The 24,537-nt window shown below is 37.7% G+C and overlaps 1 protein-coding gene and 1 long non-coding RNA gene across 2 annotated transcripts in view; one reads left to right on the top strand and one right to left on the bottom strand.

Moving 5' to 3' along the window:
- The window catches only part of LOC111077529, a 76,091-nt gene extending 63,489 nt beyond the window's left edge, over positions 1 to 12,602 (top strand). Inside the window, exons 3-5 of the mRNA XM_022371839.2 lie at positions 11,952 to 12,019; positions 12,150 to 12,244; positions 12,309 to 12,602. Of these exons, the coding sequence (XP_022227531.1) occupies positions 11,952 to 12,019; positions 12,150 to 12,244; positions 12,309 to 12,479 (334 nt within the window). The 3' untranslated portion in view covers positions 12,480 to 12,602. The remainder of the gene's footprint in view (positions 1 to 11,951; positions 12,020 to 12,149; positions 12,245 to 12,308) is intronic.
- On the bottom strand, positions 5,216 to 5,722 carry LOC111077530. Its single transcript, XR_005967927.1, has 3 exons — positions 5,684 to 5,722; positions 5,557 to 5,620; positions 5,216 to 5,502 (listed from the first exon to the last, which is right to left on the bottom strand). It is a non-coding gene; the product is annotated as an uncharacterized LOC111077530 (long non-coding RNA).
- Positions 12,603 to 24,537: the final 11,935 nt, after the last annotated feature.

Raw genomic sequence — 24,537 nt, 5'->3', positions numbered from 1 at the left:
CCAGGCCAGTGCCAAAAACATTACAAGTTAGAGGATTTCTCGGACTTGCTGGATGGTATCGAAGATTTATTCCGATGATGAGAAAAGACCTATCGCGTATATGAGTAAGAAACTGAATACCGCACAAAGGAACTACAGTGTAACAGAACGAGAATGTCTTGCGGCGCTGCTAGCGATTGAAAAGTTTAGATTTTATATAGAGCTTCAGAGCTTTGAAGTGATTACGGATCATGCTAGTCTTATTTGGCTAATGAGACAAGCGAACCTTAAAGGTAGACTTGCTAGATGGGCGATGCAATTGCAAGGGTATCGATTTTCTATAAGCCATCGTAAAGGAAAGGATCACGTCGTACCAGATGCTTTGTCGCGGTTATATGAAAATGAAGTATCGATAGTTGAAGGAATAGGACCATTAATAGATTTAAAGGCAGAGAATTTCAGAATGCAGAGTATCTATCTATACAAGCTAGGGTGGCGGGAGATCAGTGTAAATACCCAGACATGAAAGTTGAAGAAGGACTGCTTTATTTACATACCGAAAATGATGAAGGAACGGAAGATTTGCAAGATCAGGTTTGGAAACTTTGGATACCGCAGAGTTTAACTAAGGAGGTGATCTCAAGAGCTCATGACTGTGTTGTAGCAGCTCATGGAGGGATGGGGAAAACTTTGGATTTAATTAGGAGACAGTTTTATTGGCCAGGAATGGTTCAACAAATACGCGATTATGTTCGAAATTGCGAAATTGCACCGAATATAATTCTGCGACCACCAATGGGAAAGCAGGCAAAATCTACTAGACCATTTCAGAGACTCTATATAGATTTGTTAGGACCATACCCCAGAAGAAAAATTAAATTTATAGGTTTAATTATAGTATTGGATCATTTTTCTAAGTTCCATTGGTTGTCCATAAGGAAAATTTACCACTTCTAGTGTTAATTCGTCTTTACAAAGTGAGATTTTCTTTGCGTATGGCGTACCAGAAATTGTGATACGTGATAATGGAGTACAATTCAGAGCAAAAGAGTTTGAAAGTTTTTTGAAATCGTTACAGATCAGACATATGCTGACAGCTATTTATTCTCCCCAAGCAAACGCATCTGAACTCGTGAACAGGTCTATCATTTCGGCGATTCGAGCATATTTGAAAGATCAGAGAGATTGGGACAAGAATGTGGCTGAAATTAGTTCTGCATTAAGGAACTTTTTACATCAGAGCATTAAAGTCTCACCTTACCGAGCGATCTATGGCATGGAATTGATAACACATGGATCCAAATATGACCTATTACGAAAATTAAATCTTTTTGAAGAGTCCGTACATCCTCTTAAAAGAGAAGATAAATTGGCTTTATTAAGAACAGGCAAAGCAGTATAACCTTCGTGCTAAGGAAGTAAGTTATCATGTAGGACAAGAAGTTTTTAGAAGAAACTTTGTACAGAGTAATTTTGAGAAAAATATCGCAAGCAAATTGCGTCCATCATTTGTTAAAGCTCGAGTGCGAGAAAAGGTTGGAAATTCTACTTATGTCTTAGAAGACTTAAAATGCAATTTAATAGGAAAGGTGCATGCGAAAGACATAAGGCAGTAACAGATTTCAGGCTTATCCTGTGGTGTGCTGTGCATGGTTCTCAGAAAAAGAGAATTTGTATCTCGTAGAATTTGTATAATTTGTTATCGATTTGGCGGGAAATTTAAGCGCATTACGTTAGCAGTTACACTCGCGAGTTTCACAACACAGTCAGCTGTGAAGAAAGCTCGTAAACTCGATCGTTTTGAGTGGAGCGAGAATAGGTTTTTGACTAGCTCAGCGAATTTACTCTTCCTATTTGATCGTACCAGCGATGCTGACCAGACCCAATTTCTCGTATCGAAATTAAATCACGCGCTTAACACAGTCCAATAGTATAAGTCCTAAATATTCAAAGAGCAATCTCGAAATATTTAAGGCATCCGTGGAAATTTTAAATAAATCTTCGTGAAGAATTGTTTTGAAAGTGTTCTATAGTTCGGCCAGGTAAATATTTTGCGGAAAAATGTAGGAAGTCACATGGAAATTATAAGATTATATTCCAGAACAGATTTTAGTTCGACGCAGGTGCTTTAAAATATTGCTGTGCCCAACAAAAGCATTGCGATGGAAAATAATACAAACGGTTCTGAAGAAAAAGGTGAGAAATAAGGGATTTTAAGGTTAGGTTAGGTTGTCCCGGACGGCCCTCACAGGGCCACGCATAGCCCAATATGGCCCTCAGTTGTCCGGATTGGTGCGTATGGACCTTCTGAGTGTTTTTACGCGGTTTTGAAATCCGTGAGGATCGAGGAGAGTTTTGCAAAGGCAAGGAGTTTCGCTGGCGTCCTCTTGGATGCATCTTCCAGCGATGCCAGTACCGGGCTGCCAAGATGTATGTTTCTTGCCCTTGAGAGGGCCGGGCATTGGCAGATTAGATGTTCCAGGGTTTCGATAGCCCCAGATTCATCACATTTCCTGCACTTGTCACTGTTGGTGATGCCTAGTTTGACTGCATGTGCTGCAGCCAGGCAATGACCTGTGAGTAAACCTATTAGCATCCTACAGTCCTTCCGTGGTAGGTGTAGTAGGTATTGGCTGAGTTTACCATTGCTCTCCTTGCACATGGTTTTCGCGATCTTGCAGTTGGTGGTTCTCCTCCACCTGCTGCTGGCCTGTATGTGTGCCCTCCTTTCTAGATCGCTTTGGAGCGCTCTGAGGGAGACAGGCACGTTCTCAGTCCTCTCGTTTGCCAGCCCGACGCCTTCCTTAGCCAGTACGTCTGCTGTCTCGTTACCTTCGATGCCCTGGTGGCTGGGAACCCAATAGATCCGGATTTTTATAGTTGAAGAAAATTTTCTGACCTAACCTCTCCTCAAAGACCAGATCAGGGTCGAGTCAAGGGCAGAAGAACCCGTGGAAAGGGCCGAGCTCCCCGAAGCAACTTTATTTGGCAGTCCAGCAGCCGCAGCAACGTTACATATGCGCGGTCTGAGTCTGTTCGATTGTCATTAGCGGGAGAACAGGGTTAACGACCGGAGCAGAACGTTTTGAAAACGGAATACCGGAGACAAGCAGAAGAAGGCGAAGCAGCAGCAATTAGTGAAAATTTAGGGATGATTAAAAGAAATTTGGCAATTACATAAAAAAGAAGACATGTAAAAGAATAGGCACGTTAAAGATCACCAACACATGTACAACCGGACAAAAGAATCGAGTTTAAATAACTAAACATGCAAAGTGGGTAAGGAAAAGTGAAAATAAACCAGTGAAGCGAGACTTGTAATGCTCTATCAACCCAAAAAAATTACCTAAATTTAAAATTAATAATAAAATAAAACCGATCTTCGAGAAGGCCTTCTACGATAAATCTGGGTGAGTCCAATAAAAAGAATAAAAACAATTAAAAAAAAACCCACAAGGAATTAACTATGTAAAAGAAAACGTCGAAACCGACATACCCGTCTCTGTGAGATAGAGTGTGCGGTCGAAAGAAGAGGTGACGAAAGAGAGAGTTAACAGAGATAACGATGCAATCAGCAAATCACCTGCACCGAATTTTGGTGTGTTTGTTTTGATTTTGCGTTTGCTGACTTTCCTCGTTTTATTTGTTTCACTTTGCTACAAGAAAACCTTAACCTCTTATTATACATTTGCATTGAATTGATTTTTCTATCTTATTATTATTTTTATATATTATGTTATTACACTAGTCAACACGATTTTTCCTCAAGGAGCAAAACGAACTTTTTCTTAAAGATTTGGGGCTTAGATATGGTTTGATGATATTTTTTTTTCTATGGCAGAACTTTTTTTTAATGAATTTTAGAAAATTGTTATTTTTTGTAAGCTTTTTTCAGAGGTAGCGCTTGTTTTTTCACATAACTGTAGTATCTTACGTCTGGTTGTAAAGAACTTTGCTATTTTGAAAAGATTAAGACAGCTAGAAGTGAAGCCCAATAACTTTGTGATTTCAGCTTACCGTCTGGGAAATATAAAGCATTGAAATGCAAAAATGATGATTTTTGTGCGGTATTTTTTACGAAATTTTGACTTTAAAAACTCAGAAAAAGTCGAAAAAAATTATATCCTGTGTCCTCTATTTTTTTGTGTATAGGTACCTTTTTGTATTCGAACCAGATTCTTTTATGAGTTTCCACACATAGTCGCCCATCATATTCTCATTCCAAACACCTTGATTAACGTTGTTCCATAGATTTAAATTGTTGATGAAATCTCTCTCCGTGTTCATCACTAACGTCGCCTAGGTTTGTCGGAAAAAAGGACTGCAGGAAATGGACTTTTAGTGACATATATGCCCCGATTTTTTTTTTATAATTCTTAGTTAGCTCTTGGACGATATTAACATAATCATCAGACTTGCTGTTTCCAAGAAAGTTTGTTACTACCATTCGGAATGAGTTCCAAGCTGCTTTTGCATTCTTAGATAACATATTTGGAAATCCATCATCTTTTAGTAGTTTTTTTATTTCGGGACCATTAAATACTCCTTCTTTAACTTTTGCCAGCGATAGACGTGGAAAAACAGCTTTTAGGTAACGCATTGATTCGCCTTCCTTATCCAGTGCTTTAACAAAATTTTTCATTAGTCCCAGCTTAATGTGAGAACGTAAAGGAAACATTTTACCTGAATAGGTATGCATACCTCAGACTGGGCACAACGAAAGAAAGTAACTGTCAACAACAGTTGGGCCCGAAACCTTCCAAAAAGTAATTTTTGTTAAATTTTTTCATTTTTTAGGTTTGGTTAACGAATTTTAGCTCCAAAGTCTCTCCATAGATTTTAATGAGCGATACCTTAAACGAAGACAAATTAATGCACATATACACAAAAATAAGAGGATATATGGTATATTTTGGATTATACAATAAGATAAGTCTAAATATTGAATACCCCAAATGAAAATACTTATACATTTCCTGATCATGGATTACCCTGTAACGTTAAGCACGCTTACAATAAACAGCTTTGTTCTAATAACCTTCTGATTAGAGCTGGGAAAAAATCGATTTTCGATTCGATTCTTTTCGATCTTTTAGACAAAAACATCGATTTAATCGATTAAATCGAATATAAACACATTTTTTTTTAGATCCATTGTTTTCTTTTATTGCTCCAGAACCCACTGATTCCTGCCCGCAAATAACAATTTGTTTACATTGTTAGCCTTTAAGGCTCGTCTATCTGATATGAGTATTCCAGCTTGAGCATTGTAGTAAGCATCCAAAGTCTTAGCTGCCTTTGGTTTGTCCATCAATGTTGGGTGCGCACGTTTTAAGTGGTTGAATAAATTCGTCGTATTCCCACATGATTTGTATATTCCAGCGCATTGTTTACATTTTGCGTTTCCATCTTGCAAGCGCTTAAAGTAGTTCCATACGGTTGACCTACCACATTTCTCATTCCTCGATGGCTCGTCATTCTCTTCCGAATCGGACTCATTTTTTTCGCCATGAGTTCTTTTTCCTAATAAAAAAATGTGAAAACACGTGCGCATCACTGCATTTTGTTAATATTTACCTTTCAACTGCAAAAACATATCCATTCTACTCCCTTCCTACCGGATTACCAGCACACTCGGATTCTACACAAATAAAATGCAAAAATATTGTATAAATATTCTTTTAAAGTTACATTTTATTCTTACCCTTTTGCTTCACTCAAGTTCGCATTAAATTGTGGTAAATTGGAGATGGAATTTTTTTTTTTTTTTTGGTGGTCGCAAAGAAACATCGATGTCCAAAAAAAGAATCGATGTTTCCACCAAAACCAAAGAATCGATTATATCGATGTTTGAATCGATTTTATCCCAGCTCTACTTCTGATCATCAACACATGTATTTTCTTCCACGTACAGAAGGAACGCGATCAGGTACCAAATGTACAACCCTTGTTCGTTTGTTTTGTTCCCAATTGGTAGTTGGGCTCGCAACCTTCCAAAAGGTATTTTTTGTTCATTTTTTCCATATTTTAGGTTTGGTTAACGAATTTTAGCTCCAAAGTCTCTCCATGGATTTTAATGAGCGATACCTAAAACGACGCCAAATTAACGCACCTATACACAAAAAAATAGAGGACACAAGATATAATTTTTTTTCGACTTTTCCTGAGTTTTTAAAGTCAAAATTTCGTAAAAAATACCCCACAAAAATCATCATTTTTGCATTTCAATGCTTTAAATTTCCCAGACGGTAAGCTGTAATCACAAAGTGTTTGGCATCAACTTCTAGCTGTTTCAATTATCTTTTCAAAATAGCAAAGTTCTTTACAACCAGACGTAAGATACTAGAGTTATGTGAAAAAAACAAGCGCTACCTCTGAAAAAAGCTAAAAAAAAAAATACCAGACTTAAAAAATTGTTCAAAAAAAAGTTCTGCCATAGAAAAAAAACCATAATTCTTTAAAAAATTTTAAAGCCCCATATCTATCAGAAAAAGTCGGTTTGGATCCTTGAGGAAAAAAAAAGTTAGATTTTGTCGAGTAGTGTTATCTTTTCAAAATAGCAAAGTTCTTTACAACCAGTCATAAGATACTAGAGTTATGTGAAAAAAACAAGCGCTACCTCTGAAAAAAGGTTAAAAAAAATACCAGACTTAAAAAAAAAGTTCTGTCAAAGAAGAAAAACCATAATTCTTTAAAAAATTTTAAAGCCCCATATCTATCAGAAAAAGTCGGTTTGGATCCTTGAGGAAAAAAAAAGTTGGATTTTGTCGAGCAGTGTTATTTAATTAATACTTCTTTTCAGCGGTTGCATATGTGAAAGTGAATTTGAGCAAAAGCAAAGAGATTACAAATTATTAAGAATAGAATTTATTAAATATAATTGTTTGAGCAAATAATAATGAAGTTAGGGTATAAAATTCTAGTTACGGAAGCAAAAGAATATTATTATGAATTATTCAAGTGGTGATGGCTTATTAAATGAGTTATGTGAATTAAATATTATGGTTTCAAGTATTAAGTTTTGTGTAAAGATTATGGAGTAAATAAAATAATTAATATTTCCTTGAAGTAATGTGAAGAAAAAGAGAGAGAAGAGATATCTGTTCGGCTAAGCGCCGGCCCATGGCAGCACAAAGAGTAGTTGAGCATCTCTTAATGTAATGTCTCTATATATAAGCTTAGGTCCAGTAAACTGTAAAATATTAACTGAACAAACATAGTCTTTTTAATACTTCGCTAAACTACGCTACTGAAAAAGCTCAGTAGCTCAACAATATCGTTTTTGGGAGTTTTTCGAATATTTATTGCGCGCAGAAAAGCGCATTGGTCGGGAGGGTTGAGACGCGTTGCTGCGTACCATCAAGCAGACTCACTATCAATAAATCTGTATGGAATGGGTGTATTAGTGAGACAATGAGGAGAGTAGAGTCTGGTTCAAAGTTAATCATTTGACATTCGTTGTGCGTCGCGTTGCACTTTGCATTGCGTGGATCGATGGAAGTAAACATTAAGGCAAGGGACATTATTAAATGTGTACTCTGAGGTTGGAGATGGAATGGGTCAAGAACCCCGCCACAGGCTGTTTTGCTAGCTGTGTCCCATCGACCTTCTTCACTGCCAACAGGATACTCAGGGAACGGCCAACGTTAAGACCGGCCTCACGCTACGGTCTGCACTGTGTTATATGCATAGATGGGTTTGGTACATTACATATGACGGCTAGCTGCTATGGATTGTGCCGAAGCAGCTAAGATTCCATATTTTACATGAATGTCACGACAAGGCTGGACACATGAGCACAGAGAAAACCATTAGTCGGATTCTAAATTTGTTTTGGTTTCCCCGAATGCGTAACTACGTTAAAAGCTACATAAAGTCATGTGTGGGCTGTGCGCTGTATAAGTAACCAGGAGGACGTCAGGAAGGAGAGAACCATTATGATGACATCAATCTGATCCCTTTTTCCACCGTACATATGGATCACCTGGGACCCTTCCCAAAGATTTCAAAACGGAATGAGCACATTCTTGTGATTGTCGACGCATTCACCAAATTTACCATAGTGCGAGCTGTAAAAAGTACAGCCACGAAACACGTTATTGATATCCTGCAGGAGGTAACCAGCTACTTGGGAATGCCAGATGGAATTATTACCGATCGCGGTACAGCTTTTAATTCAAACGATTTTGAAAAGTATTGTAAGTCGAATAATGTAAAGCACATACTCAATGCTGTAAAGACACCGAGAGCAAACGGACATGCAGAGCGAACGGACATGCAGAGCGAACCAACCGGATTATTTTGTCAATGCTATTGCCTTTAAATGAAAATGAAAAACGATGGGACGAACAGAAACGATCAATTCAATGGAGCATCAATATTTAGTACGACTAAATGTTCCCCATTTCAGCTATTGTATGGTTATGAGCCACGAGATATCCTCAAGAACACAGTGACGAATGCGATCCAAGGCCCGGATCTGAAGATGATGACAGATGGCGAGTTAGAAACAGAAGCTGTCAACTCTATGGGGGCTGTTATACGCACGATAGACCCATAGCCATCGATAACAACAGAGGCGATACTTACTTAAGAAGTCGAAGCGAACAAGATAGCACACATTAAAGAAAACCTTTTGTCAATTAATTCAGTCTACATATATTGTTCAACTTATTATATCCAATAAACACTACTATACTACTCAAAAGCCATCCCTTCACAATATGCCTTTGTCTACATTGACGATGTGTTGATAGTTGCAGTTACGAAAGAATAAGCATATGAGAGGGTTCGCATCGTCATTGACAGACTCATTAAAGCCGGGTTCTCTTTCAATATCACCAAGTGCTCGTTTCTTAAAATTCATGTAGAATATTTGGGATAATAGTAGAAGGTGGTGAAATCAGACCTAATCCTAGAAAGGTTCACGTATTTCATAATATGCCGCCTCCACTATCACTACCACTACACAATCAAGACAGTTTATAGGCCTTCCATTATATTTTCGGCAGTCTCTTCCAAAGTTTTCAGAGAAGATGAAGCCTAGGCTGGGCCAAAATTTTACCAAAAAATTGATAATTTTTTTTGTAGTTACTGTTAAAAAATTAACGATTGGTAAAATCAAGAAGTGAGGTTGATATATTTAGTTAACTTGTTCGCAAAAACTTGTGCAGGTTTTTTACTGCCAATAACTGATTAATGACGATATTAATGGTATCAATTTATATGCAATAGATATGACCGAACTATCAAACTATCAACCTAATGATCATAATAATCAACTTAATTCTAAACATAATTCATTTGACTGGAAACCTCAACACGACCAAGTACGAAAGTTGGTTATGAAAACTTTAACCAATGATACGATATTAATCATGTTCGATCCTCAGCATTCTATTGAACTTCACACAGATGCATGTGCAAGTGGCTATGGCGCAATATTAATGCGTACTATAGTAAATGTACAACGGGATATGAATCAAAATATACTTCGTAAGAAACGCTAGCTGTGTATTATGCGGTAAAGCATTTTCGTCACTACCTTCATGGGAGTGGGCTTATAATTTATACTGATTACAATGCATTGAAAGCAAGTCGCTATAAGATCGAATTCATTTCTAGAGTGCATGGAATATGGTAATTTTAGCAATCTTTTACTTTTAACATAAAGTATCGGAAGGGCGAGAGAGTGCAGCATGTGGATTTCTTGTCTAGAAACGTCTAAATGACAAAGCTTGACTCAGTCAATAAAACCGAAACAAAACATGTAAGCTGAGCATAGATTACCGATAGTTGGCTGGTTGATGACCAGCAGTGCGATTCCGAAACTTCTGACATGGTCAAAAAGCTTCAGAACAAAAAATTACGGAAAAATATAACAGGAGCATATGAATTGAGAATGGGAATGATTTTTTGTAAGGTTCATTGCTTGCCTGTAATACCTAGAGCAATCAGATGGTCTGTGATCAACCAAGTGCATGAAAATGGGAAAAGATGGGAAAATACACTAAACAAAGTATATGGGTAAAATAAAGCTTAAAGGCTTAAATAAAGCTGCATCCGATTCCCAAGGTAGATATTCCTTGGCACAGCATTCACATTGATATCATCATTTACAAAGTGTGTTCATTTGTATCATACCGTAAATTTCGACTCCGACAATTGTATAAGATCAGTCAAATCATCTATATCGATCTTTGGTGTGGCAATGCCTATCATAGCCGATCAAGGTAGAAGCTTTGCAAGTGGGGCATTTAGAGAATTTTGTTGAACGCAGAAGATATAGTTTATTGTTTAAGGTTCAACAATGTGAGGTTGAACTAATGAAAGAACAAATTATATGTATACTAATCTGCCCTATTAACCTGACCTGATGTGACTAATTTATTGGCTCAAAAAGCCGATATGGTCCAATTCACAGACAAGTTGAGAGCAGAGAATAGCCGATAAAATTAAGAATAAACGAAATTTAAATTATTCCTTAACGTAGACTTTACCTTAATAGTACAAGTATCACAGGAAAAGAGATGGAAGAACGAATTGTAGTTACGGCAACGGAAAGATTCATGGTCAGCGTAACTAGTAAGACAAAGTTGAAGATGAAGGAAAGTAATGCCTAGTCGGCGGGACGGGACAGTGATGCAGTGAGGGCTACGGAGGGCAGTAGAATCAATCTCACCAGCGAGAATTTTGTAAGTTTGTGGAGGATTTGAGAGAGTGAATATTGATGATACGCACCCTACTCTCATAAGAAGGACTATATCTAGAAGAGTCCAAATTAAGTGCACAAAGCGCGAAGATGAGGAATTGTTTTTAAACGGACTCCAGCATATCCAGATATTTTTGGTAACACCAGAGACCAGACGCAGGAATCATATTCTAAGATTAGCCGAACAAGTGATATATAAAGAAGTTTAGTGGTATAAGGGTAAAAAAACCCCACAAAAAATAAGTCCGGAGGTGTCAAATCTGGGGATCTGGGTGGCTAATCAATATTTTCATTTTTGGATACCAGTCTACCAGGAACACAAATGTCAAATCTATTTAAGGTTTACACATTGGTTTTACTGTACATATACACTTTTTATACTCGTACTCAAAAAAGAGTTAAAGGGTATATTAGATTTGTGGTAAAAGTGGATGTGTGCAACGCAGAGAAGGAAACGTTTCCGACCCCATAAAGTATGTATATTCTTGATCAGCATCAATAGCCGAGTCGATATAGCTATGACTGTCTGTCCGTCCGTCTGTCCGTCCGTCCGTCTGTCCGTCTCGATGAGCGCCTGGATCTCAGAGACTATAATAGCTAGAGAAACCAAATTTGGTTTCCAGACTCATGTGATATCACACTGCTACAAGTGTATTTCAAAATTTCGCCCCGCCTTCTTCCGCCCCCACAAAAGACGAAAATCTGTGGCAAGCACAATTTTAAAGATACGATAAAACTAAAAACGCAGTATCGTAGAGAATACCCATATCTACCAGACTGCCGAATCTGAATCAGATCAGATCAAAATTATAGCCAAAATGAAGAAATTAATTTTCTGTTGCTTCCTCTGCATCCCCCTGCCAACGACCTATCTCTTTCTCGCTCGCACACTCTGCCGCGTTCAGTGCGCGAGCAACCCCTGGCGGAGGAGATGTAGAATCTAAATGGAACATGTACAATCTACATGTTAGATGTAGAATATACATTGTAGATGTAGATAACAGATGTAGCAAAAAAATGTAAAATGTAAATTTTTTTTTTTATTCTAAAATTCGAAAAAATCATATGCTCAAAAATGTATATACTGACTGAGTACGGGTATAAGTAGAGTCGCGTCCCAAGAAGCGACTCGCACGTTCCTTCTCGTTTATAATAAGCCGCGAAATCGAACTTATATCTAAAACTTTTTGCTAAATATGTAACTCATATCTGACCAACAACCAACAAAAATTATTTTTACCTACATATTTATGTTTTGAAGGAATCGCTTTACGCAGTCGAAGCCCTTCACTTACGACTCCTTTGGAACCCTGCCGCATGCCGCCATATGTAAGTTTGGCGAACATACAAAACACAATAGTTGCATCGATCCCTGTGACTGCGACCACTACAAATCCACAATCAGTGAGAGATAAAAACAATAGCAAAAATGTAACAGTAGATCCTACCTATACCACAGCAATATCACATTCAGGGACTAAACATTTTTCCAACACCGTCGCTGCAGCATTTTCCGCATTTGATCCAGCCCTTATTTCGGTAGCTGCTCATCAGGTATATGACTCATAGTCTTAAGTATGACCACGAATTTGGTATGTCATGTATATTTGTATTTCAGTATGCTGCTGCAATGACCAATGGAAGTGGAATTTTCTCGGTACCACAGTATTCAATAAATCTGGCTGCATTTGCCGCAGCTCACAGCAAACGTTCAAGTATCGAAGATCTAAGAATGAAAGCAAAAAAACACTCTGAATCGTTGGGGTTCGAAACTGATATGGTTCTTTAGTAAGCACCATATACATATGTATATACTTGGAATAGAAAATCTATAATACTTTTTGAGTATCCATTTTCAGACAACATTAATAAACATATTCAGGCAGGCTCCGGCTTTCACTTACTTTTGCGTTTTCAGCTAAAAGTCATACTTCTTATTTCAAGGCGCTCTGACATTACCAAAGGTAAGGTTTTTTTTCTCCTGTACTGTTAAGGGCAAAATGTACTGCTCTTATACACACGCGTTAGTGCCAGCTCATACAAAACGGCCTATGTTATGGTTAATAGAGATGTATCGATTACACTACTCGACAAAAATGAACTTTTTCTTCCCGCTGTGGACCAAAATGCCTCTTTCTGATAGATTTCGGGATTACAATTTTTTATAGTATTATCTTTTTATACCCGTACTCAAAAAAGAGTTAAGGGGTATATTAGATTTACGTTCTTTCTCGTTTTTTTTATGGTTTAATTCTTTTTTTAAGAATTTTTGTAATTTGACATTTTTTCATATTTTTTTTAGAGGGATGCACTATTTTATTTTTCACATAACTTCTGTATCTTATATCTGATTGCATATAACTTTGCTGTTCTGAGAAGCTGACAAATGCAGCTATAAACCTGGATACAGTAGCTGCAGCTTAACGCCTGGAAGGTATTACGTTTTTTTTCCCGAAATTTTCAGTTTAAAAACTCAGGAAAAGTCGAAAAAAAAATATTTCTTAGCATGACGTTTTGGTTTTAGATAGATGCATTACTTAGGCGTCGATTAATGGTTTGAAAGAATTGATTGATAAACGGACAAGTTGCAGCCGTTTGACCAAAACGAATCAAAACGACGAAAACCAGAGATTCACGGCTCTGAATGTTTCTTTTGTTCATTCAAAATAACTGGACTCGGGAGATCCATGAAATGGGGTTACCCGAAACAACCTTCACACTTCCTGCTCCTCCTTTAGAGGAAATACCGCCACTAAAACGCAAAAAAAGAGGAGATGTAATCTTCGTCGCATAGAACAACGGATTCAAGTAATGACCAATCAGGAGAATATAAGTAATGAAAGCCTTTTTCACAGGAACAATTAAACGATTTGGTAAGGATCCTGGATCTTCCTAAAAGTAGGGCCGAGCTTCTTGGATATTTTTTAAAGGATGCCCTTTTATTGAAGGAAGATGTCAAAATAAATGTCAAAATAAAGCCAAGTTACCATTTTAAAAATAGTACAAAGCAGTAACAACCCCAATTCACCACTAATCTTAAAAATATTGTAGAAACATAACACTTGAATAAACGAGAAGGAACGTGTGAGTCGCTTCTGGGGACGCGACTCTACTTTTTTACCCGTACTCAGTCAGTGCATAAATTTTGTAGCTTATGATTTATGTAGAATTCTAAAAAATTTTAAATTTTACATTTTTTGCTACAACTGTTATCTACATCTACAATATATATTCTAAATCTAACATGTAGATTCTACATGAACCACTTAGATTCTACATCTTCTCCGCCAGCGGGCGGGCGCTCGCGTACATAACTAAGCAGAGTGTACGAGCGAAAGAGAGAATGAGTAGTGGGTCCCTTCTGGTGGAGGCGGGGGAAGCAACTGAAAATTAATTTATTCATTCTGGCTATATTTATGATCCGATCTGATTCAGATTCGGCAATCTGGTAGATATGGTCATTCTCTACGATACTACGTTTTCAGTTGTATCGTATCTTTAAAATTGTGCCTGCCACAGATTTTCGTCCTTTGTTGTGGCGGAAGTGGGCGGGGCGAAATTTTGAAATGCACAAAACAAAATTTGGTTGCTCTAGCTCTTATAGTCTCTGAGATCTAGACGTTCATCGAGACGGACAGATGGACGGACGGACAGACGGACTTGGCTTTATCGACTCGGCTCTTGACGCCCATCAAGAATACTTTATGGGGTCGGAAAAGTTTCCTTCTCTGTTCCACTTTTTACCACTTTCCACTGATCCACTTTTACCACAAATCTAATATACCCCATAGCTCTTTTTTGATTACGGGTATACAAATTTTTATTAAAACTTACTGAAAAGACTGAAAATTTCTGCTGGTTGTATGGGTTAAAGCATGAAATCCAATATATTAGCTACTCATGGGAAGTTGGAACAGCAACGTACCGGACGGTATTTTTTCAGTTAATGAACTTTCAGTCGTTAAAGTCAAACGGCTGCAACTTGGCCGCTTATCCATAAATTCTTTCAAGCGATGCCTTAAACGACGCCAAATTAATGCGTCTATACAAACCAATTCATGCCAAGAAATATTTTTTTTTCGACTTTTCCTAAGTTTGAAAAGTCAAAATTTTTGGAAAAAATATCGCAAAAAATGATCAAATTTGAATTTGTAAGCTTAATGTCGTCCAGACGTTAAGCTGCATCTACAAAGTGTCTGGGTCGGATTTATAGCTGCATTTGTCAGCTTCTCAGAACTTCTATGCAATCAGATATAACATACTTAAGTTATGTAAAAAATAGATGCACTACCTCTAAAAAAAAATATGAAAAAATGTCAAATTACAAAAATTCTTTAAAAAAAAACTAAACCATAAAAAAACAATAATATACAAATTTTTAAATCCCGAAATGTAAATTATAAAATAAAAAATGAATGCTATAAAAATTTGTAAATCCCGAAATTTATCAGAAAAAGTCATTAGCGTTATTAAATCCGGCTGCCTGACCAATTTTTTCAGATCCAAAATCCAAAATTATGTATAAAATTAGCAAAAGCTCAAATGCACTGGTAATGGTATCAAATCCATGTCAATGCATCAATCAGTCATCTGTTTTTTTTTTTTAATTTTGCAATTAAGTTTCGTTTTGTTGTATAAAAAGCCTGTTACTTTTCGTTTCGGCGAGAAATATGTTGCCGTTTTGAAAACGGAAAAATTTTGCGTTTTCAAAAGTAAATAGGAAGTTTTTTTCGAAAGTGGAAATCGGAGCCGCCCTGATAGTATTATATTACACACATACATTTTTATATCGTAGATTAAATAAGAAATTGTACGGTTAATTAAATAAAGAAGAATGACAACGGATCAGAGGAAGTTCTGATGTGTTCCCTCAATCTATGTTGTAGAGAGACACTAGCCAGCATTTTGCTGAACATGCTGAGTAGGAGACCAAAGGAAACGGGATACGGCAGCCGACTGGTGACGTCATTGCTGTCGAAGTGAAAAAGCATGACATTTGAGGAGATAGCAGTCTCAGTGGTGTTGGCGCATGCAGGTCGACACTGGGGTGCAGAAGGCACTATATCCGACAAACATACGAACCCGGTGCGAAGCAGATATTTTTATCAACAGTGACGTGTCATTGCCAAGTGGAAAGCTCGGCCAACAAATGGCGGTATGTCCTAGCAAGAATGCAACAACAAGAAACTATGACGGCAGAGCAGAGAGAACATAGCGACAGTTGCAAAACGGAATTAAGTAAGGATTGGTGCCAAAATTGGTGGGGAAAAAATGAATGAAGTAGTTATTTTGAAAGTAATTGGAGAACATTCGATTCGTGGCACAATCCAAATTTTATCAACTGTATAAATTGGCGAATATTCTATAGAAATTCTATTTCACGTAGTAATAGATAAATTCCTAAATGATAGGACAGGAAATTTAGCCGAAGTATTCGGTGTAACCATGGGTGCAAGTTTGAATTTTATAAAATCAAAATCATTAATGAACTAGCTGAAGTGCCCAGAAAATGCTATGAGAAGCTTTTGAACAATGATAGTGTAACGAACCATGGGAATAATGGATCGCTACATTCATTAGTTCACACTTTACACCACTTCGCTAACATAAGAACCATTGTATATCTAGCACTAGTCCCGAACAGAAGAGTTATAACAACCCCATTTAATTCATAACGTGACTCGATCAGCAACTCTACACATGCCTACCATCGACCTAAACGCCTTATCCTTTTCGTTATTTCCAATTAGTAAAGGAAACGCTAAGGAAGCCCACTCTTGATCTCCACACGACCCAGACTTAGTAACCTGGATCTTCCTAAATATTAAGCCGAGTGTTTTGGATGTTTGTACCTGTTCGCGTTCCTTTGGTATAAAATGTTGTGGACAGTTACTTTTTTCGTTATCTGAGGCAGGATACCTGTTCAGGCCAAATGTTTAATTTATATTCTCTCAAGTGCAGGTCCACACAAATGTTGTTGACAGTTTTTTGTTTCGTTATGCCCAAGCTGAGGTAGGATACCTGTTCAGGTCAAATGTTTCCTTTATATTCTCACAAGTGCAGGTCCACACAAATTAGACATTTGTCCCATCTACTTTTTCATATTCCAATGAAACCAAAGTAGAAATACCTGAGATATAGAATTGAAATTATATACACATTTTTTATTTGGTGTTATGTTGCTACAAGTTTTAAACGTATGTGATAAATTTTGGGTTTCTACAGCTTGTTACTGTTCTTAAAATAATTTAAGTTTTGTGGATGTCTTCCTTTGTCATTCGAATCAGATTCCCTTTTGAGAGTCCACACATAGTCGCCCAACATATTCTCATTCCAAACACCTTGATACCGTCGTTCCATAGATTTTAATTGTTGATGAAATCTCTCTCCGTGTTCATCACTAACGTCGCCTAGGTTTGTCGGAAAAAAGTCCAAGTGGGAGTGCAGGAAAAGGATTTTTATTGACATGTTGAATCCAATTTTTTCATAATTCTCAATTAGGTCTTGAATGATATTAACGTAATCATCACTCTTGCTGTTACAAAGAAAATTTGTAACTACCATTCGGAATGAGTTCCAAGCTGATTCTTCATTCGAAGATAAAATATTTTCAAATCCATCATCTTTTAGTAGTTTTCGAATTTGGGCCCATCAAATACTCCTTCTTTATCTTTTGCCAGCGATAGACGTGGAAAACAGCTTTTAGGTAGCGCATTGATTCGCTTAATGTGTAATGGTGGTAAAATAACGTCTTCAAACTTCACGAGAGCTGCATTCTGTTGTGAGGACCTATCTGAGGCTGAGGTATGCATCAGTCCGTCCAGGGTTCTAAATCAAAAGATATTTGTAATTCACGAGGATTTTATCGGGAAAGAACCAGGAACTTTGTCAGAAACTGAAAGAGAACGATTAGCTATTCACAAAACTTTGGTTCTTTTCGAGTTTTAATATTTTTATTTATTTGTCGGGTTATTATTATGGCTACTTAGTTAGTGTGTTTGTTTGATTGACTGCGACGTGTTATTGCTCCCGATCGACTGCCCTGTCCCCATTCCAGGCAGTGCCTTTTATGGATCGGCCGGGCATCGCTCTTCCCACCAATGTCTTACAGCTATCTAATTTCCGAATTATGGCCGGTTCTTACATAAGTATATATATTGCTGAGTCGATTGCACGGTAACAGATGGTTACCTAACGCAATCGGCTCCCAGTAGTGCCCCACCTCCCAGGTAAGGTTATCCGTGTGCACCTGTACCGTGGGAAACGAATTTGGCTGAATAAACTTTTTTTAAGGAAATATTTATTTCCTGAATATTGTTGGCAAGACTTATTACGTAACACCTGGGTGTCGGCCTCCTTGTTTGGGCGTAGCGTGGGTTGCTTCTACTGTTGTGGCGAACCATGGGATCCATGGTTCGTTACACTGTATATTGTAATTTTCCAAAGTATGTTCCTCCCGTTTGTAGTGAACAGTTTTTCAGGGATGTAGAATGTTAAATGTAGTTATGAATTTACATAGGAATTTTGGGAGTTCTTGGAAATGTCGTTAAGGTAGAGCTCACAATTGCGCAAGCAACGTAAGACTAGAAGAGAAGCGGAATGTCAAAAAAATTTACGCTCTCTCTCCCGCTCTGATATCGGATCGACTGCATGGAGCGATGCAGAAGGCTGACCCTCGTTCTTTTCTTTCCAAACCACTCAAAGGTGCAAATGTAAAATCGTGCAGCCTCCCGGAAAAGTTTCCGTAACGTTATGTTAACACAACGTGTAATCCGAATGATTTCGACCCATCAGTGGTCATTTTCTCGATTAAACGGCAAAACAACCCAAGTGAACTAAATCAGTGCCGATATATATTTTGATGGTGAGTTTTCATTTAGTGCAAAAACTAGTCAGCTTAAACCCCTGTGCAAATTTTCCTAGCCTAGGCAATCGCTTTTTCGAGGTTATAATAGGCCCAGAGAAGAGCAAACTATAATCTCAGACGCGAGTGTCTCCGATCTTGGCGTGCAAAGAAATAGCAGAGAGGATGCAAATATACCAGCGAAACGACAGGTCAAAAGAAAAACCGGGGCGACGGCGGCCAAACATCTTTCGTAGCATGCTGGGCAACAGTGTCTAACTCCGAGCTTTCCTGCACCAACCCAAAGATCGAGGCAAACATACCACTGGAAGGACGGAGGATTTGCAAAACCATACTACCAGCGGCAGTGGGTGCGGAAGAATCTACGGAGGAAACGGCGAGATCTCAAATATCTATAGCAGTTGCAGGAGCCCCACCTACGCGATTGGAATATTGGGCAAACTTAGAGGGTTCGGTAGATTTCGTGGAGGCGAAAAGTGTAGAGTATTCCAAAGTCAGTTCGACGACGGCAGCAGACTTAATTGACTTTTGTTTTCTCTTTTGTTTTATCTGTTTAAACATATCGAATTAAAGTAACGTAAAACGTAAAAATAACCGACCAAAGCGAGAAGAAAAAAAAAGGAAATTTCAAACTAAAACCGTAAAAGAAGGTTTCAAACGCGCAAGTTGCTTAAACATTTATAAACTTGATTGGTGTCTCATATAAATAACCCATATTTTTGAATTAGTGTAAAAACGGAATAAAATACCAAACCTCCTTATCGCAACGACGAAGGCCTTAGCAAGCGCTAAGAATTTCGTTTTTGTTTTGGTTTTCGCTCTTCTATCAGTAACTTTAATGTAGTTAACAATGTCGTGCTTATGACTAGCACTTAGTATTAACGTTCGAATGAAAAGCTTGGAAATTATTATGTGGAATTAAATAACAATTAAGAATGGAGTTAAACGTGTGTTCGGTTTTTCTAGATGGGTATAAAAGGGTAATTAAAGTGTTGTAACCGCTTTGGGGATCTTCCTATAATCGTTGCCAGCGGAAGATCATTGGTAGGGTGGGTATAGAGGCAAGAGCGTTACCATGACACCTAGGTAAGCGGTATGGTCCGAGTCACTTTGTACTTTCTTCTTCGCCACTTTTATTTATTGTCGTGCTGCTTGTAAAGTCAGATGAGCTTTACGGGACTCTTGATAATATGTTCTGTAGGTGTGTTGGAGCGGATGCGTAAAAACCTTACAACTCCTCCCCAAATCAAGCTACCTACATTCGCTCTGCTGATCGGGTGCAACTCCGTTTTGTCAATTGTTTAGCCAAGTTACCAGGTATTCGGGGATACACAAATCGCGTTGTGTCGAGTCAGAGGGACCCTTTTACATGAGAAGTGCAATCAGTGCAATCAACCAAAGTTTCTCCATAGATTTTAATGAGCAATACCTTAAACGACGCCTATATAATGCACCTATAAACGAAAAAATAGTGGTAACAGGATATATTTTTTATATTTCCCAGACGGTAAGCTGAAATCACAAAGTGTTTGGGCTTAACTTCTGGCTGTTTTAATTATCTTTTGAAAATAGCATAGTTCTTTACAACCAGTCGTAAGATACTAAAGTTATGTGAAAAAAAGAAGCGCTACCTCTGAATAAAGCTTAAAAAAATATACCAGAATTAAAACATTCTAAAAAAAAATGTCTGCCATAAAAAAGGAAAGGAAAACTCGTGTCGAGTATTGTAATTAGTCAAAAAGTCAGCTATAAACAAACTCACATGAACGTGCGGAAGAAAATGAGGGGAGACGTGTCCATATTCCACATGTTCAAGCTGCATAATTACCAGCTCTAGTTCGACGAAATTTTATTGGAAGAAGACCAGTTGTAAATAAAGATTTGAATCGTGCTGCTTTCGCAATCACCTACAAAGATCTTCGCTGCTTTGATATCGGCTAATTTTCTGTCACATGTAATGCATTGAAGTTTCAATCGGAAGCCCCCGGCATATACTGCGGTGCAATTCAATCAAAACATTTCCTGGCGAATACTCAAAAATATAACGGATGTTTTTAAATTTCGTCATTTGGAGCCGAAGTTGTAGATCAACCCGTCTACAATCCGAGTTATAAGGTAATGGCGTCTTTTTATTATCAAGAGGAACAAGTTTTCTCATTTTTTTCGAAATGGCTTTGAAATTGACCATCGAGCGTCCGCTTTGTAACCACCTTCAAACGAAGATCATAAAATTCTTCAGTTGGAAACTAAACTAGTCAAGCGTTGTGCAATTATTACTGCGACTAAACGTGATATGAACAGTTGCAAAATCTTCTACGTGAGTATACTGAATTGGTCAGATTGGTCATTACCAGAACATACAAAAGTCCCACCAAAGGTCTTGCAAGACGAGACTTAACGGTCAAATAATTCCCTACAATATCTGTGGGATTAGGTGAGAAGCCACAGAGACCAGCAGAGTCTGTTGAGCTAACAGAGCCCGTAACAGATAGACAGACCAGAAGCGGCCGTCGAAAGAATAAAGGAGAGAACAAGAGTTCAACGATCGACGCCCGTCAGTTCGGTGCCAAAGTCTCTCTAGAAAACACGCAAAAAGCAAAAGCGCAGCATTCTATTGTATCCAATATCATAACCTCGTTTTAAACATACACCCATTGTAACCAGAAAAAATATCTAATAATAATACAAATAAAACATTAAATATAATAAACACTGTCGTCCTGGATCATTCTAACATCTACAGAAAACCCAGGGCCATAATTATTTGGAGCTCAGCCGGAGATTTGGACGGCTACAATTGGGAGAGTATATGTGTAAAAGTGTATATCCTTAAAATTTACTGAAAAGCCTAACATTACTGATTGTTGTATGGGTATATCTCAGGTATTTCTACTTTGGTTTCATTGGAATATGAATAAGTAGAAGCGACAAATGTCTAATTTGTGTGGACCTGAACTTGTGAGAATATAAAGAAAACATTTGACCTGAACAGGTATCCTACCCAAGATTGGGTATAACGAAAAAAGTAACTGTCAAAACATTTTTGTGGACCTGCACTTGTGAGAATATAAAGGAAACATTTGACCTGAACAGGTAACCTTCCTCAGATAACGAAAAAAGTAACTGTAAACAACATTTCATACCAAAGGAACGCGATCAGGTACGAAATGTACAACCCTTTTTTGTTTGCTTTGTTCCCAATTGGCAGTTGGGCCCGCAACTTTCGAAAACCTGAGGAACCTGGATCTTCCTAAATATAAAGCCGAGTTTTTGGATGTTTTTAAAAGGATTCCGGCTTATTAAAGGAAACCGGCAACATAACCCATTTTCGGACGCGTCATTTGGCTCACGCACAATTTTATACGACGAAGGATGATATGTGCATTTCCCACGACATTTTCGGTTTATTCAAGAAACTGGGTGAATCTTACGACCCAAAAAACTGGTTAAATTTTTTGAAAATATAAAAAAACACCATTGGAAGGTTCGCGTGTGACTTAAAAGTCTTAGCCATGTTAACGGGATTGCAAGGTGGTTACACAAAATACTGCTGTTTCCTGTGCCTATGGTATAGTAGAGCTAGAACTGAGCATTACTTAAGAAAATTCTGGTCAAAACGGGAGGAAAATACATTGGAAAATTACAACATACAAAATGCAGCTCCGTGAAGTTTGAAGACGTTATTTTACCACCATTACACATTAAGCTGGGAATAATGAAAAATGTTGTTAAAGCACTGGATAAGGAAGGTGAATCGATGAGTTACCTAAAAACTGTTTTTCCACGTCTGTCGCTGGCAAAAGTTAAATAAGGCGTATTTGATGGCCCCCCAAATTCGAAAACTACTAAAAGATGATGGATTTGAAAATATTTTATCTCCGAATGGTAGTAACATACTTTCTTGGAAGCCGAAGCCAACATGGCACTAACAATCCATTTCCTGCACTCCCACTTAGACTTTTATCCGATAAACCTAGGGGACGTTAGTGATGAGCACGGAAAGAGATTTCACCAACAATTAAAAGCTTTGGAACGACGGTATCAAGGTGTTTGCCATGAGAATATGTTGAGCGACTATGTGTGTACTCTTATAAGGGAATCTGATTCGAATGACAATGGAAGACAACCAGAAAACTTAAATTATTTTAAGAAGAGTAACAAGCAGTAGAAACCCAAAATTTATCACATACGTTTATAATTTGTAGCAACATAACACCAAAAAAAGTGTATATAAATTAAATTCTATATCTCAGGTATTTCTACTTTGGTTTCATTGGAATATGAATAGGTAGAAGCGACAAATGTCAACAACATTTGTGTGGACCTGCACTTGAGAGAATATAAAGGAAACATGTGACCTGAACAGGCCTACCTCAGAAGGAACGCGAACAGGTACTAAATGTACAACCCTTTTTCGATTGCTTTGTTCCCAATTGGCAGTTGGGCACGCAACCTTCGAAAAGGTATTTTTTGTTAATTTTTTTTCATTTTTTAGGTTTGGTTAACGAACCACAAAAAATAGAGGACACAAGATAATTTTTTTTTTTCGACTTTTCCTCAGTTTTTAAAGTTCAAAATAACGCACAAAAATCAAATTTTAGGTTGGTTAAAAAAAAAATTATTTATAAAATTTGCAAAAGCTCAATTGCACTGGTAATGGTATCAAATCCATGTAAATGCATCAATCAGTCATCTGTGTTTTTTTTTTAATTTTTCCATTAAGTTTTGTTTTGTTGTATAAAAAGCCTGTTAGTTTTCGTTTCGGCGAGAAATATGTTGCCGTTTTGAAAATGGAAAAATTTTGCGTTTCCCGAATGTGGGAGCACCTAACTTTCCGTTTTCAAAAGTAAATAGGAAGTTTTTTTCGAGAGTGGAAATCGGAGCCGCCCTGATTGTATTATATTACACACATACATTTTTATATCGTAGATTAAATAAGAAATTGTACGGTTAATTAAATAAAGAAGAATGAGAACGGATCAGGGGAAGTTCTGGTGTGTTCCCTCAATCTATGTTGTAGAGAGACACCAGCCAGCATTTTGCTGAACATGCTGAGTAGGAGACCAAAGGAAACGGCAAAGGAAACAGGATACGGCAGCCGACTGGTGACGTCATTGCTGTCGAAGTGAAAAAGCATGACATTTGAGGAGATAGCAGTCTCAGTGGTGTTGGCGCATGCAGGTCGACACTGGGGTGCAGAAGGCACTATATCCGACAAACATACGAACCCGGTGCGAAGCAGATATTTTTATCAACAGTGACGTGTCATTGCCAAGTGGAAAGCTCGGCCAACAAATGACGGTATGTCCTAGCAAGAATGCAACAACAAGAAACTATGACGGCAGAGCAGACAGAACATAGCGACAGTTGCAAAACGGAATTAAGTAAGGATTGGGGCCAAAATTGGTGGGGAAAAAATGAATGAAAACGTAAAAATAACTGACCAAAGCGAGAAGAAAAAAAAGAAAATTTCAAACTAAAACCGTAAAAGAAGGTTTCAAACGCGCAAGTTGCTTAAACATTTATAAACTTGATTGGTGTCTCATATAAATAACCCATATTTTTGAATTAGTGTAAAAACGGAATAAAATACCAAACCTCCTTATCGCAACGACGAAGGCCTTAGCAAGCGCTAAGAATTTCGTTTTTGTTTTGGTTTTCGCTCTTCTATCAGTAACTTTAATGTAGTTTACAATGTCGTGCATATGACTAGCACTTAGTATTAACGTTCGAATGAAAAGCTTGGAAATTATTATGTGGAATTAAATAACAATTAAGAATGGAGTTAAACGTGTGTTCGGTTTTTCTAGATGGGTATAAAAGGGTAATTAAAGTGTTGTAACCGCTTTGGGGATCTTCCTATAATCGTTGCCAGCGGAAGATCATTGGTAGGGTGGGTATAGAGGCAAGAGCGTTACCATGACACCTAGGTAAGCGGTATGGTCCGAGTCACTTTGTACTTTCTTCTTCGCCACTTTTATTT

This window comes from Drosophila obscura, unplaced genomic scaffold (genome assembly GCF_018151105.1).
Source record: "Drosophila obscura isolate BZ-5 IFL unplaced genomic scaffold, ASM1815110v1 contig_193, whole genome shotgun sequence".
Taxonomy (NCBI): domain Eukaryota; kingdom Metazoa; phylum Arthropoda; class Insecta; order Diptera; family Drosophilidae; genus Drosophila; species Drosophila obscura.
Note: the sequence above shows the minus strand (reverse complement) of the source record. Positions and strands in the feature narration are given on the sequence as shown.